The sequence below is a fragment of the Rhinoderma darwinii genome (assembly GCF_050947455.1).
Source record: "Rhinoderma darwinii isolate aRhiDar2 chromosome 3 unlocalized genomic scaffold, aRhiDar2.hap1 SUPER_3_unloc_3, whole genome shotgun sequence".
Lineage (NCBI taxonomy): Eukaryota > Metazoa > Chordata > Amphibia > Anura > Rhinodermatidae > Rhinoderma > Rhinoderma darwinii.
Window position 1 is genome coordinate 1,108,219 of NW_027461746.1, and position 15,946 is coordinate 1,124,164.

At 47.4% G+C, this 15,946-nt stretch overlaps 1 protein-coding gene across 2 annotated transcripts in view; it reads left to right on the forward strand.

The window, feature by feature from the left end:
- Positions 1-15,946, forward strand: part of LOC142683497 (phospholipid scramblase 3-like) — a 67,240-nt gene that overhangs the window by 35,681 nt on the left and 15,613 nt on the right. The window contains exons 2-3 of one of the 2 annotated variants that reach the window (XM_075847371.1): positions 729-765; positions 1,915-1,968. In XM_075847371.1, the coding sequence (XP_075703486.1) occupies positions 729-765; positions 1,915-1,968 (91 nt within the window). The remainder of the gene's footprint in view (positions 1-728; positions 766-1,914; positions 1,969-15,946) is intronic. The other variant, XM_075847372.1, reaches the window with a different exon arrangement.

Genomic DNA, 15,946 nt, shown 5'->3' on the forward strand with positions numbered 1-15,946 from the left:
TTATTCTGTATATACACTGCACAGTACCACTTCTCCTGTCCTGTATACTGGGTGTAATTCTCAGTATCTGTATTATTCTGTATATATATACACTGCACAGTACCACTCCTCCTGTCCTGTATACTGGGTGTAATTCTCAGTATCTGTATTATTCTGTATATATATACACTGCACAGTACCACTTCTCCTGTCCTGTATACTGGGTGTAATTCTCAGAATCTGTATTATTCTGTATATATATACACTGCACAGTACCACTTCTCCTGTCCTGTATACTGGGTGTAATTCTCAGTATCTGTATTATTCTGTATATATACACTGCACAGTACCACTTCTCCTGTCCTGTATACTGGGTGTAATTCTCAGTATCTGTATTATTCTGTATATATGGACACTGCACAGCACCACTTCTCCTGTCCTGTATACTGGGTGTAATTCTCAGTATCTGTATTATTCTGTATATATGGACACTGCACAGTACCACTTCTCCTGTCCTGTATACTGGGTGTAATTCTCAGTATCTGTATTATTCTGTATATATGGACACTGCACAGTACCACTTCTCCTGTCCTGTATACTGGGTGTAATTCTCAGTATCTGTATATATATACACTGCACAGTACCACTTCTCCTGTCCTGTATACTGGGTGTGTGATGTCATTTCATCACCTATTACTCACATTGGAGTCTTTCCTTTTATCACACAATTTCCTGTTTATATTACGCAGCATCCCGGAACGAAGAAGAAGAAAGAGAGGAGCAAAAGTAAGAGAGTGAAGTGTTTTGGTGTAGCAGTGTTGGACTGTGTATGTGATTTGGTGTAGTGTCTGGACTGTGTGTATGTGATTTGGTGCAGTGTTGGACTGTGTATGTGATTTGGTGTAGTGTCTGGACTGTGTCTGTGATTTGGTGTAGTGTCTGGACTGTGTATGATTTGGTGTAGTGTCTGGACTGTGTATGATTTGGTGTAGTGTCTGGACTGTGTATGTGATTTGGTGTAGTGTCTGGACTGTGTGTGATTTGGTGTAGTGTCTGGACTGTGTGTATGATTTGGTGTAGTGTCTGGACTGTGTATGTGATTTGGTGTAGTGTCTGGACTGTGTGTATGATTTGGTGTAGTGTCTGGACTGTGTGTATGATTTGGTGTAGTGTCTGGACTGTGTATGTGATTTGGTGTAGTGTCTGGACTGTGTATGTGATTTGGTGTAGTGTCTGGACTGTGTGTATGATTTGGTGTAGTGTCTGGACTGTGTATGATTTGGTGTAGTGTCTGGACTGTGTATGATTTGGTGTAGTGTCTGGACTGTGTGTATGTGATTTGGTGTAGTGTCTGGACTGTGTGTATGTGATTTGGTGTAGTGTCTGGACTGTGTATGTGATTTGGTGTAGTGTCTGGACTGTGTATGTGATTTGGTGTAGTGTCTGGACAGTGTATGATTTGGTGTAGTGTCTGGACTGTGTGTATGTGATTTGGTGTAGTGTCTGGACTGTGTATGTGATTTGGTGTAGTGTCTGGACTGTGTATGTGATTTGGTGTAGTGTCTGGACTGTGTATGTGATTTGGTGTAGTGTCTGGACTGTGTATGATTTGGTGTAGTGTATGGACTGTGTGTATGTGATTTGGTGTAGTGTCTGGACTGTGTATGTGATTTGGTGTAGTGTCTGGACTGTGTATGTGATTTGGTGTAGTGTCTGGACTGTGTATGTGATTTGGTGTAGTGTCTGGACTGTGTATGATTTGGTGTAGTGTCTGGACTGTGTGTATGTGATTTGGTGTAGTGTCTGGACTGTGTGTATGTGATTTGGTGTAGTGTCTGGACTGTGTATGATTTGGTGTAGTGTCTGGACTGTGTATGATTTGGTGTAGTGTCTGGCACAGTCACAGGTCTTGATGACGATCATTTCTTCTTACAGGAGACTATGGCAGGGATTTCTATTTCACCGCCTGGTTTGCAGGATTTAATACCGGTAAGATTATACTACAATAAAAAAGGTCTAAATATTACGCGAGAACAGTCGAGAATAATGAGGGTGATTGTTAACAATACGATGATAATGTTGGAGAGGTGATGATGATGGTTGTAGTGTTGGTGATAGAGGTGTTGGGGAGGTGATGATGGTTGTAGTGTTGGTGATAGAGGTGTTGGAGAGGTGATGATGATGATGGTTGTAGTGTTGGTGATAGAGGTGTTGGGGAGGTGATGATGATGGTTGTAGTGTTGGTGATAGAGGTGTTGGAGAGGTGATGATGATGGTTGTAGTGTTGGTGATAGAGGTGTTGGGGAGGTGATGATGGTTGTAGTGTTGGTGATAGAGGTGTTGGGGAGGTTGTGATGATGATGGTTGTAGTGTTGGTGATAGAGGTGTTGGGAAGGTGATGATGGTTGTAGTGTTGGTGATAGAGGTGTTGGGGAGGTGATGATGATGGTTGTAGTGTTGGTGATAGAGGTGTTGGGGAGGTGATGATGGTTGTAGTGTTGATGATAGAGGTGTTGGGAAGGTGATGATGGTTGTAGTGTTGGTGATAGAGGTGTTGGGGAGGTGATGATGATGGTTGTAGTGTTGGTGATAGAGGTGTTGGGGAGGTGATGATGGTTGTAGTGTTGGTGATAGAGGTGTTGGGGAGGTGATGATGATGGTTGTAGTGTTGGTGATAGAGGTGTTGGGGAGATGATGATGATGGTTGTAGTGTTGGTGATAGAGGTGTTGGGGAGGTGATGATGATGGTTGTAGTGTTGATGATAAAGGTGTTGGGGAGGTGATGATTGTTGTAGTGTTGATGATAGAGGTGTTGGGGAGGTGATGAGGATGGTTGTGGTGTTGGTGATAGAGGTGTTGGGGAGGTGATGATGGTTGTAGTGTTGATGATAGAGGTGTTGGGGAGGTGATGATGATGGTTGTAGTGTTGATGATAGAGGTGTTGGGGAGGTGATGATGATGGTTGTAGTGTTGGTGATAGAGGTGTTGGAGAGGTGTTGATGATGGTTGTAGTGTTGGTGATAGAGGTGTTGGGGAGGTGATGATGATGGTTGTAGTGTTGATAATAAAGGTGTTAGGGAGGTGATGATGGTTGTAGTGTTGGTGATGGAGGTGTTGGGGAGGTGATGATGATGGTTGTAGTGTTGGTGATAGAGGTGTTGAGGAGGTGATGATGATGGTTGTAGTGTTGGTGATAGAGGTGTTGGGGAGGTGATGATGATGGTTGTAGTGTTGATGATAGAGGTGTTGGGGAGGTGATGATGATGGTTGTAGTGTTGGTGATAGAGGTGTTGGGGAGGTGATGGTGATGGTTGTAGTGTTGGTGATAGAGGTGTTGGGGAGGTGATGATGATGGTTGTAGTGTTGGTGATAGAGGTGTTGGGGAGGTGATGATGATGGTTGTAGTGTTGGTGATAGAGGTGTTGGGGAGGTGATGATGATGGTTGTAGTGTTGGTGATAGAGGTGTTGGGGAGGTGATGATGGTTGTAGTGTTGGTGATAGAGGTGTTGGAGAGGTGATGATGATGATGGTTGTAGTGTTGATGATAGAGGTGTTGGGGAGATGATGATGATGGTTGTAGTGTTGGTCATAGAGGTGTTGGGGAGGTGATGATGATGGTTGTAGTGTTGATAATAAAGGTGTTAGGGAGGTGATGATGGTTGTAGTGTTGGTGATGGAGGTGTTGGGGAGGTGATGATGATGGTTGTAGTGTTGGTGATAGAGGTGTTGGGGAGGTGATGATGGTTGTAGTGTTGGTGATAGAGGTGTTGGGAAGGTGATGATGGTTGTAGTGTTGGTGATAGAGGTGTTGGGGAGGTGATGATGGTTGTAGTGTTGGTGATAGAGGTGTTGGGGAGGTGATGATGGTTGTAGTGTTGATGATAGAGGTGTTGGGAAGGTGATGATGGTTGTAGTGTTGGTGATAGAGGTGTTGGGGAGGTGATGATGATGGTTGTAGTGTTGGTGATAGAGGTGTTGGGGAGGTGATGATGGTTCTAGTGTTGATGATAGAGGTGTTGGGCAGGTGATGATGATGGTTGTAGTGTTGGTGATAGAGGTGTTGGGGAGGTGATGATGGTTGTAGTGTTGGTGATAGAGGTGTTGGGGAGGTGATGATGATGGTTGTAGTGTTGGTGATAGAGGTGTTGGGGAGGTGATGATGATGGTTGTAGTGTTGATGATAAAGGTGTTGGGGAGGTGATGATGGTTGTAGTGTTGATGATAGAGGTGTTGGGGAGGTGATGAGGATGGTTGTGGTGTTGGTGATAGAGGTGTTGGGGAGGTGATGATGGTTGTAGTGTTGATGATAGAGGTGTTGGGGAGGTGATGATGATGGTTGTAGTGTTGATGATAGAGGTGTTGGGGAGGTGATGATGATGGTTGTAGTGTTGGTGATAGAGGTGTTGGAGAGGTGTTGATGATGGTTGTAGTGTTGGTGATAGAGGTGTTGGGGAGGTGATGATGATGGTTGTAGTGTTGATAATAAAGGTGTTAGGGAGGTGATGATGGTTGTAGTGTTGGTGATGGAGGTGTTGGGGAGGTGATGATGATGGTTGTAGTGTTGGTGATAGAGGTGTTGAGGAGGTGATGATGATGGTTGTAGTGTTGGTGATAGAGGTGTTGGGGAGGTGATGATGATGGTTGTAGTGTTGATGATAGAGGTGTTGGGGAGGTGATGATGATGGTTGTAGTGTTGGTGATAGAGGTGTTGGGGAGGTGATGGTGATGGTTGTAGTGTTGGTGATAGAGGTGTTGGGGAGGTGATGATGATGGTTGTAGTGTTGGTGATAGAGGTGTTGGGGAAGTGATGATGATGGTTGTAGTGTTGGTGATAGAGGTGTTGGGGAGGTGATGATGATGGTTGTAGTGTTGGTGATAGAGGTGTTGGGGAGGTGTTGATGGTTGTAGTGTTGGTGATAGAGGTGTTGGAGAGGTGATGATGATGATGGTTGTAGTGTTGGTGATAGAGGTGTTGGGGAGGTGATGATGATGGTTGTAGTGTTGATAGTTGTAGTGTTGGTGATGGAGGTGTTGGGGAGGTGATGATGATGGTTGTAGTGTTGGTGATAGAGGTGTTGGGGAGGTGATGATGGTTGTAGTGTTGGTGATAGAGGTGTTGGGGAGGTGATGATGATGGTTGTAGTGTTGATGATGGAGGTGTTGGGGAGGTGATGATGGTTGTAGTGTTGGTGATGGAGGTGTTGGGGAGGTGATGATGATGGTTGTAGTGTTGATGATGGAGGTGTTGGAGAGGTGATGATGATGGTTGCAGTGTTGGTGATGGAGGTGTTGGGGAGATGATGATGATGGTTGTAGTGTTGATGATAGATGTGTTGGGGAGATGATGATGATGGTTGTAGTGTTGGTGATAGAGGTGTTGGGGAGATGATGATGATGGTTGTAGTGTTGGTGATAGAGGTGTTGGGGAGGTGATGATGATGGTTGTAGTGTTGATAATAAAGGTGTTAGGGAGGTGATGATGGTTGTAGTGTTGGTGATGGAGGTGTTGGGGAGGTGATGATGATGGTTGTAGTGTTGGTGATAGAGGTGTTGGGGAGGTGATGATCGTTGTAGTGTTGGTGATAGAGGTGTTGGGGAGGTGATGATGATGGTTGTAGTGTTGATGATGGAGGTGTTGGGGAGGTGATGATGGTTGTAGTGTTGGTGATGGAGGTGTTGGGGAGGTGATGATGATGGTTGTAGTGTTGATGATGGAGGTGTTGGAGAGGTGATGATGATGGTTGTAGTGTTGGTGATGGAGGTGTTGGGGAGGTGATGATGATGGTTGTAGTGTTGGTGATAGAGGTGTTGGGGAGGTGATGATGATGGTTGTAGTGTTGGTGATAGAGGTGTTGGGGAGGTGATGATGGTTGTAGTGTTGATGATAAAGGTGTTGGGGAGGTGATGATGGTTGTAGTGTTGGTGATGGAGGTGTTGGGGAGGTGATGATGGTTGTAGTGTTGGTGATAGATTTGTTGGGGAGGTGATGATGATGGTTGTAGTGTTGATGATGGAGGTGTTGGGGAGGTGATGATGATGGTTGTAGTGTTGGTGATAGAGGTGTTGGGAGGTGATGATGATGGTTGTAGTGTTGGTGATAGAGGTGTTGGGGAGGTGATGATGATGGTTGTAGTGTTGGTTATAGAGGTGTTGGGGAGGTGATGATGGTTGTAGTGTTGATGATAAAGGTGTTGGGGAGGTGATGATGGTTGTAGTGTTGATGATAGAGGTGTTGGGGAGATGATGATGGTTGTAGTGTTGGTGATAGAGGTGTTGGAGAGGTGATGATGATGGTTGTAGTGTTGGTGATAGAGGTGTTGGGGAGACGATGATGATGGTTGTAGTGTTGGTGATAGAGGTGTTGGGGAGGTGATGATGATGGTTGTAGTGTTGATGATAGGTGTTGGAGAGGTGATGATGATGGTTGTAGTGTTGGTGATGGAGGTGTTGGGGAGATGATAATGATGGTTGTAGTGTTGGGGAGGTGATGATGATGGTTGTAGTGTTGGTGATAGAGGTGTTGGGGAGGTGATGATGATGGTTGTAGTGTTGGTGATAGAGGTGTTGGGGAGATGATGATGATGGTTGTAGTGTTGGGGAGGTGATGATGATGGTTGTAGTGTTGGTGATGGAGGTGTTGGGGAGATGATAATGATGGTTGTAGTGTTGGGGAGGTGATGATGATGGTTGTAGTGTTGATGATAGAGGTGTTGGGGAGGGGATGATGGTTGTAGTGTTGATGATAGAGGTGTTGGGGAGGTGATGATGATGGTTGTAGTGTTGGTGATGGAGGTGTTGGGGAGATGATGATGGTTGTAGTGTTGGTGATAGAGGTGGTGGGGAGGTGATGATGATGGTTGTAGTGTTGGTGATAGAGGTGTTGGGGAGATGATGATGGTTGTAGTGTTGGTGATAGAGGTGTTGGGGAGGTGATGATGTTGTAGTGTTGTGTGTGTTGATGATGTTGATTTATTTGTATGATTTGTTGTTGTGTGATGTTGATAGAGTTTGGGGAGTTTGTGATGATGATGGTTGTAGTGTTTGTGATAGAGGTGTTGGGGAGGTGATGATGATGGTTGTAGTGTTGATGATAAAGGTGTTGGGGAGGTGATGATGGTTGTAGTGTTGATGATAGTGGTCTGTAGTGTTGGTGATAGAGGTGTTGGGGAGGTGATGATGATGGTTGTAGTGTTGATGATGATGGTTGTAGTGTTGGTGATAGAGGTGTTGGGGAGGTGATGATGGTTGTAGTGTTGGTGATAGAAGTGTTGGGGAGGTGGTGATGATGATGGTTGTAGTGTTGGTGATAGTGGTGTTGGGGAGATGATGATTGTGATGGTGCATTATGTGTGGATTATTGTGAGTCCTCAGCAGAGAAGAATGACTCTAATCAAGTACCACAGGTCGTGTCTCCAGCCTATGGACAATCAGACGAGTCAGAGGTGAAGTACACAAGACATAAGTGTCCTCATTGTCCAGTCTCCACAGGGGGTCATCAGGAGGCACCACAGTTATATTCAGCTCAGGTGCAGACCAGCAAACAAAGGTGATCCAATTATCTCCCCCATTGTGTCCTCATCCCGGCTGTGACAATCCACATAATAGCACAAAGGACCACAACTCACATACAGACAGTGAAACTGAAAAGATGTTCCTCCCCCTGGGGAGATATAAGGGCTTGTCTTGGGGAGGATGGAGATCTTCTGGATTTAGACCTTTAGGAGAGCTGAAGCCAGCGCTCTGAAGATGTTCCTGTGATCACCTTATCTTGTGGACTGTGTGTTGTTCCTGCATTGAACGTGACTTGTTCTGTCAGCATTGGATGCAATAAACCCTGTTGGAGTTGCCCTGTCGTCACTGGCTCTGTTGATCGTGCATTAACCTAACGAATCCCATGACAACTGGTGTCAGAAGTGGGATCAACAGAGCGCAGCTCCATGGAGAACCACCCAGCGAATGAGTTCCGGAACTGGACCGTACTTAGTCTCCAAGAACGAGCCCGAGGACTTGGCCTGAACTACCAGGGACTGTCTAAAGAGCCATTAATTGATCTACTGGTGAGTGCTAGCCAGGTGACCTCCTCCCAGGTGGCTAATGGACATGCTCCGGAGACAACGGCTCTTACCACTAAAAGCCAATGGTTGGTGTGGTACGAGGAGGAAATGGCAGCTCTGGGATCAACCGTTACTCCGGAGTATCAGCTGGAAGCTGCTAACATGGCAAAACAGAGACAGGCTGCAATGGAGGCGGAAAGAGGGCAGAATATTACCTTGGGTGAGAACCGGAGATTCCGGGAAACTTTACGTGTCACCCGGTAGAAATTCAAGCCGTTTAATGAGGAAACTGGGGATGTGGAAGGGTTTTTTCAGGACTTTGAACAGCAGTGCGCCCTGCTGGATGTACCCACCTCTGATTGGATGCGTGTTTTAGTGGGGCTCCTTGAAGGGGGAGCCGCAGAAGCATACCGGACCCTAGACACACAGTGGAACCGGGACTATGACATTGTGAAACAAACTATTTTGGACTACTATGCCGTCACCCCAGACTCACATCGGGCCCAATTCCGAGATCTTCCCTGTACTGCTGGAGGATCTTTTAGGATGTATGCCCATAAAATGTCCCGGGCGTGTCAGAGATGGCTGGAAGCCGAGAGCGCCTTCACTGTGGTGATATTCTGCAAGCGTTCCTGAAAGAACAGTTTTATACCAAGTGCCCCCAGGAAATACGGGAATGGGTCCGCGAACGTAAGCCACCAACATTGAATAGAGCTGCAGCCCTGGCTGATGAGGCACTTACCATCAAACCTCAGTGGAGGAGGCTGCTGGACAATAAACCTCAACCTAACCCAGCCCCCCGGCCACCTCCTGTCATATACGGCCCTCAACCCATCCGCAGGCCAATGACAACCATGCCAACCAATCCAGGGGCCCCACAATTCCAACCGCGATATGGAGGGATCTCAGAAAGGAAGTGTTATGGGTGCGGTCAGCCTAGCCACTTACAGTCTAGGTGCCCCTCAAGAAATCGAAGGGAGCCCCGACCTTTCCCCCCTCCCCCTGGGCATCTTGTGCACTCCATCCTGCCTGAGGAAGAGTTACCACCACCCCCACCAGAGTGGACTACCGAACCCTGCATCACGGAGACCCCCACTGGCTTATATGGCATTCAGCCCCTTGCGCAAAGTTACCCAGAGCAAAGGCAGCGCCATCTGCAGGATGTTTTGATTGATGGATACAAGGTGACTGGCTTTAGAGACACGGGGGCGTTCCTGACCATTGCTGACCCACGTGTGGTTCGGCCAGAGGCAATCCATCAAGGCCCAGGAATACCCATCGCACTGGCAGGGGGTACTCGCAAATATATCCAGAAGGCTGCTGTACATTTGGATTATGGTTACGGAGAAAGACTGTGTTGGATTGGAGTTATGGGTGGACTTCCCGCGGATGTTCTCCTTGGCAATGACATTGGGGAATTACAGTGCCATTTTGTGGGAGCTGTCCCCCGTAAGCAAGCTGCCCAAGCACAGAGAATTTCGGATTTTACTGTGGAGCAACCTCCAGGACCCCCAACTGAACTGGTAAGAGCTACATCTACTGCTTCTACATTGAGAGACTTTTGGGACCGGGAAGAGTTTAGGCAAGAAATAGAAGGTGATCCGACCTTGGCAGCTATTAAACTAAGGGCAGAAACGGGGCAGGAGGGAGAGAATGGGGATAGGAGCACCAGAGATAAGGGATTGTATTATCGGTTAGTAGAGGCCCGGGGTGGGGTCAACCCTGAAGCAACTACCAGGCAACTCATTGTCCCCCAAAAGTATAGGCTGCAGCTACTCCAACTGGCTCATGACATCCCCTTATCGGGTCATCAAGGTAGGAAACGGACAGAGAAAAGAATCACCCACAACTTTTACTGGCCTGGCGTTTCACAATCAGTAGTTCGATACTTCCGTACCTGTGATGTGTGCCAGCGGATGCGACATCCAGGTGCTCGTCACAAGGTACCCATGCAATCCCTGCCAATCATTGAGGAGCCATTTCAGCGTGTAGCTGTGGATATAATAGGACCTTTGGCGCACCCCAGCAGAACAGGGAAACGGTTTATCCTGATGGTGGTGGACGATGCCACCCGGTATCCTGAGGCCGTGGCTCTGTCCAGCATTACAGCCATGAAGGTAGCAGAGGCTCTTGTTACCATCTTTACCCGAGTAGGGTTCCCCAGTGAAATACTATCAGACCAAGGAACTCAGTTCATGTCAGACCTGGCCCAGTCTCTCTGGCATACCTGTGGCGTTCGAGCCATTCGCACCACCCCCAAATAAAATGGACTGTGTGAACGTTTCAATGGAACCCTAAAAAATATGCTTTGCGCCTTTGCAGACACTGAACGGGACTGGGAGCAATATCTGCCACATCTCCTGTTTGCCTACCGGGAGGTGCCCCAAGAGTCAACCGGATTTTCCCCTTTCGAACTGCTCTATGGTCGGAAGGTCCGTGGGCCCCTGACCCTTCTAAAGGAATACTGGGAGGGAGAGATCACCGACACTGGAGTACCTGTCATTCCGTATGTTCTGGAATTTCGAGATCGCCTTACACGACTAACTACCTTGGCTAAAGAACACCTGCAACAGGCCCAGTGCCGCCAGAAGACCTTGTATGATCGGAAAGCTAGGACCCGTGAGTTTATTGAAGGACAACAAGTGCTCATGATTAACGCTGTCCCTGCCAACAAGCTGCAAGCAACATGGGATGGTCCTTACCGAGTTATCCGAAAACTTAATGACACTAACTACGTCATTGCCATGGACCCTAGTGGCCGGCGACAAAAGACGGTCCACATCAACATGCTGAAAGAGTACCACGACCGGTCCCTGCCTGTTTTGGCCATCCGCTGTCCCCCTAGTGATAAGGAAGGAGACGACTCCCTACCAGACCTTCTGCATCTGTCTCGAGCTTGGGGTACTCTGAACCAAGTGCCCCTAGGACTCCATCTGTCAGATATCCAAAAGGATGATATTCTCGCCTTGCTGGGACCAAGAGCTTCCGCTTTCTCCTCAGCACCTGGACGGACAACTCTCACCAGTCACCATGTGGAAACTCCAGGGCAATGCCCCATCCAGCAGGCCCCCTACCGAGTTCCAGAGGCTGTTCGGGACATGATCAAAAGTGAACTGGCGTACATGAAACAACTTGGGATTATTAGGCCTTCCCAGAGCCCCTGGGCATCCCCTGTGGTACTGGTGCCCAAAAAGGATGGCACAACGCGATTCTGCGTAGATTACCGGCGCCTAAACGATGCCACCAAAAGTGACGCGTACCCTATGCCCCGGATTGACGATTTACTGGATCGGCTAGCCAGTGCTCGATTTGTAACTACATTAGACTTGAGCAAGGGGTACTAGCAGATACCCCTAACAGAGGATGCCAGGGAGCGATCTGCGTTTATTACCCCCTTTGGACTCTTTGAGTTCTTGGGAATGCCCTTTGGGATGAAAAATGCCCCAGCAACCTTCCAAAGATTGGTAGACCGGCTGCTAGAACAATGTCAGGACTTTGCCTGTGCATACTTGGATGATATTGCCATTTTCAGCACATCATGGGAAGAACATCTTAAACACTTGGGCATAGTGCTAGACCATATTCTTGCAGCAGGACTGACAATTCACCCTGATGAATGCCAGTTGGGTATGGCTGAGGTGCAGTATCTGGGGCACAGAGTAGGAGGTGGGACCCTAAGACCTGAGCCTGCCAAGGTGGAAGCCATTAGCAACTGGCCTACCCCTCAAACTAAGAAACAAGTACTGGCCTTTTTGGGGACCGCTAGTTACTACCGAAAATTTGTTTCTCATTTCAGTGCCCTGGCAAAGCCCCTAAATGACCTGACCCGCAAAAACATGCCAAGAATGGTGAAGTGGGCACCTGCCTGCGAGGAAGCCTTTACAGCATTAAAGACGGCTCTCACCACTGACCCTGTCTTGGCCGCACCAGATTACAAGCGCAGGTTCCTTGTGCAGACAGATGCATCCACCTACGGGATTGGAGCAGTTCTTAGCCAGATAGACGCGGCTGGGCATGAGCATCCAGTTGCTTTCATAAGTCGTAAACTACTGGATCGGGAAGTTGCCTATGCTACTATTGAAAAATAGTGCCTTGCCATCGTATGGGCTCTCAAAAAATTACAGCCATACCTGTATGGCAGAGACTTTACCATTGTAACGGATCACAACCCCCTCACATGGCTGAACCGAGTGTCAGGGGACAATGGACGATTACTGCGGTGGAGCCTGTCCTTACAACCGTACAGCTTCTCCATCCAATACAAACCGGGAAGCCAACACCAGAACGCTGATGGACTGTCCCGACAACAAGAGCCATAGACTGCCCTTCCCCCCTGAACTGATCGAGGAACCCGCCAACTGTTGGGAATTGTTCTGTGGTCCTACAATGTGGATCAGTGGGCACTACGAGTGAGGTGGCCAGCGGCCTGTGTAGGCCACATGGCCAACTCACTTATTATATGAATGGAGAGGTTATGATGGTGCATTATGTGTGGATTATTGTGAGTCCTCAGCAGAGAAGAATGACTCTAATCAAGTACCACAGGTCGTGTCTCCAGCCTATGGACAATTAGACGAGTCAGACGTGAAGTCCACAAGACATAAAGTGTTGTCATTGTCCAGTCTCCACCGGGGATCATCAGGAGGCACCACAGTTATATTCAGCTCAGGTGCAGACCAGCAAACAAAGGAAGATCCAATTATCTTCCCCATTGTGTTCTCATCCCGGCTGTGGCAATACACATGATAGCACAAAGGACCACAACTCACATACAGACAGTGAAACTGAAAAGATGTTCCTCCCCTGAGGGGATATAAGGGCTTGTCCTGGGGAGGATGGAGATCTTCTGGATTTAGACCTTCAGGAGAGCTGAAGCTGAGGCCGGCGCTCTGAAGATGTTCCTGTGACTACCTGATCTTGTGGACTGTGTGTTGTTCCTGCATTGAACGTGACTTGTTCTGTCAACATTGGATGCAATAAAGAGGTGTTGGGGAGGTGATGATGATGGTTGTAGTGTTGGTGATAGAGGTGTTGGGGAGGTTGTGATGATGATGGTTGTAGTGTTGGTGAGAGAGGTGTTGGGGAGGTGATGATGGTTGTAGTGTTGGTGATAGAGGTGTTGGGGAGGTGATGATAATGGTTGTAGTGTTGGTGATAGAGGTGTTGGGGAGGTGATGAGGATGGTTGTAGTGTTGGTGATAGAGGTGTTGGGGAGGTGATGATCGTTGTAGTGTTGATGATAGAGGTGTTGGGGAGGTGATGATGGTTGTAGTGTTGATGATAGAGGTGTTGGGAAGGTGATGATGATGGTTGTAGTGTTGATGATAGAGGTGTTGGGAAGGTGATGATGATGGTTGTAGTGTTGGAGATAGAGATGTTGGGGAGGTGATGATGATGGTTGTAGTGTTGGTTATGGAGGTGTTGGGGAGATGATGATGGTTGTAGTGTTGATGATAGAGGTGTTGGGAAGGTGATGATGATGGTTGTAGTGTTGGTGATAGAGGTGTTGGGGAGATGATGATGGTTGTAGTGTTGATGATAGAGGTGTTGGGGAGGTGATGATGGTTGTAGTGTTGGTGATAGAGGTGTTGGGGAGGTGATGATGGTTGTAGTGTTGGTGATAGAGGTGTTGGGGAGGTGATGATGGTTGTAGTGTTGATGATGGAGGTGTTGCGAAGGTGATGATGATGGTTGTGTTGATGATAGAGGTGTTGGGAAGGTGATGATGATGGTTGTAGTGTTAATTATAGAGGTGTTGGAGAGGTGATGATGATGGTTGTAGTGTTGGTGATAGAGGTGTTGGGGAGGTTGTGATGATGATGGTTGTAGTGTTGGTGAGAGAGGTGTTGGGGAGGTGATGATGGTTGTAGTGTTGGTGATAGAGGTGTTGGGGAGGTGATGATGATGATTGTAGTGTTGATGATGGAGGTGTTGGGAAGGTGATGATGGTTGTAGTGTTGGTGATAGAGGTGTTGGGGAGGTGATGATGGTTGTAGAGTTGATGATAGAGGTGTTGGGGAGGTGATGATGGTTGTAGTGTTGATGATAGAGGTGTTGGGGAGGTGATGAGGATGGTTGTAGTGTTGGTGATAGAGGTGTTGGGGAGGTGATGATGGTTGTAGAGTTGATGATAGAGGTGTTGGGGAGGTGATGATGGTTGTAGTGTTGATGATAGAGGTGTTGGGGAGGTGATGAGGATGGTTGTAGTGTTGGTGATAGAGGTGTTGGGGAGGTGATGATGGTTGTAGTGTTGATGATAGAGGTGTTGGGGAGGTGATGATGATGGTTGTAGTGTTGGTGAGAGAGGTGTTGGAGAGGTGATGATGATGGTTGTAGTGTTGGTGATAGAGGTGTTTGGGAGGTTGTGATGATGATGATGGTTGTAGTGTTGGTGATAGAGGTGTTGGGGTGGTGATGATGATGGTTGTAGTGTTGATGATAGAGGTGTTGGGAAGGTGATGATGATGGTTGTAGTGTTGATGATAGAGGTGTTGCGAAGGTGATGATGATGGTTGTAGTGTTGATGATAGAGGTGTTGGGAAGGTGATGATGATGGTTGTAGTGTTGATGATAGAGGTGTTGGGGAGCTGATGATGATGGTTGTAGTGTTGATGATAAAGGTGTTGGGGAGGTGATGATGGTTGTAGTGTTGGTGATAGAGGTGTTGGGGAGGTTGTGATGATGGTTGTAGTGTTGGTGAGAGAGGTGTTGGGGAGGTGATAATGGTTGTAGTGTTGGTGATAGAGGTGTTGGGGAGGTGATGATGATGATGATTGTAGTGTTGGGGAGGTGATGATGATGGTTGAAGTGTTGATGATAGAGGTGTTGGGGAGGTGATAATGGTTGTAGTGTTGGTGATAGATTTGTTGGGGAGGTGATGAGGATGGTTGTAGTGTTGATGATAAAGGTGTTAGGGAGGTGATGATGGTTGTAGTGTTGATGATGGAGGTGTTGGGGAGGTGATGATAATGGTTGTAGTGTTGGTGATAGAGGTGTTGGGGAGGTGATGAGGATGGTTGTAGTGTTGATGATAGAGGTGTTGGGAAGGTGATGGTGATGGTTGTAGTGTCTGTGATAGAGTTGTTGGGGAGGTGATGATGATGGTTGTAGTGTTGGTGATAGAGGTGTTGGGGAGGTGATGATCGTTGTAGTGTTGATGATAGAGGTGTTGGGGAGGTGATGATGATGGTTGTAGTGTTGATGATAGAGGTGTTGGGGAGGTGATGATGATGGTTGTAGTGTTGATGATAGAGGTGTTGGGAAGGTGATGGTGATGGTTGTAGTGTCTGTGATAGAGGTGTTGGGGAGGTGATGATGATGGTTGTAGTGTTGGTGATAGAGTTGTTGAGGTGGTGGTGATGATGATGGTTGTAGTGTTGGTGATAGAGGTGTTGGGGAGGTGATGATGATGGTTGTAGTGTTGATGATAGAGGTGTTGGGAAGGTGATGATGATGGTTGTAGTGTTGATGATAGAGGTGTTGGGAAGGCGATGATGATGGTTGTAGTGTCTGTGATAGAGTTGTTGAGGCGGTGATGATGATGGTTGTAGTGTTGGTGATAGAGGTGTTGGGGAGGTGATGATCGTTGTAGTGTTGATGATAGAGGTGTTGGGGAGGTGATGATGATGGTTGTAGTGTTGATGATAGAGGTGTTGGGGAGGTGATGATGATGGTTGTAGTGTTGATGATAGAGGTGTTGGGAAGGTGATGGTGATGGTTGTAGTGTCTGTGATAGAGGTGTTGGGGAGGTGATGATGATGGTTGTAGTGTTGGTGATAGAGTTGTTGAGGTGGTGGTGATGATGATGGTTGTAGTGTTGGTGATAGAGGTGTTGGGGAGGTGATGATGATGGTTGTAGTGTTGATGATAGAGGTGTTGGGAAGGTGATGATGATGGTTGTAGTGTTGATGAT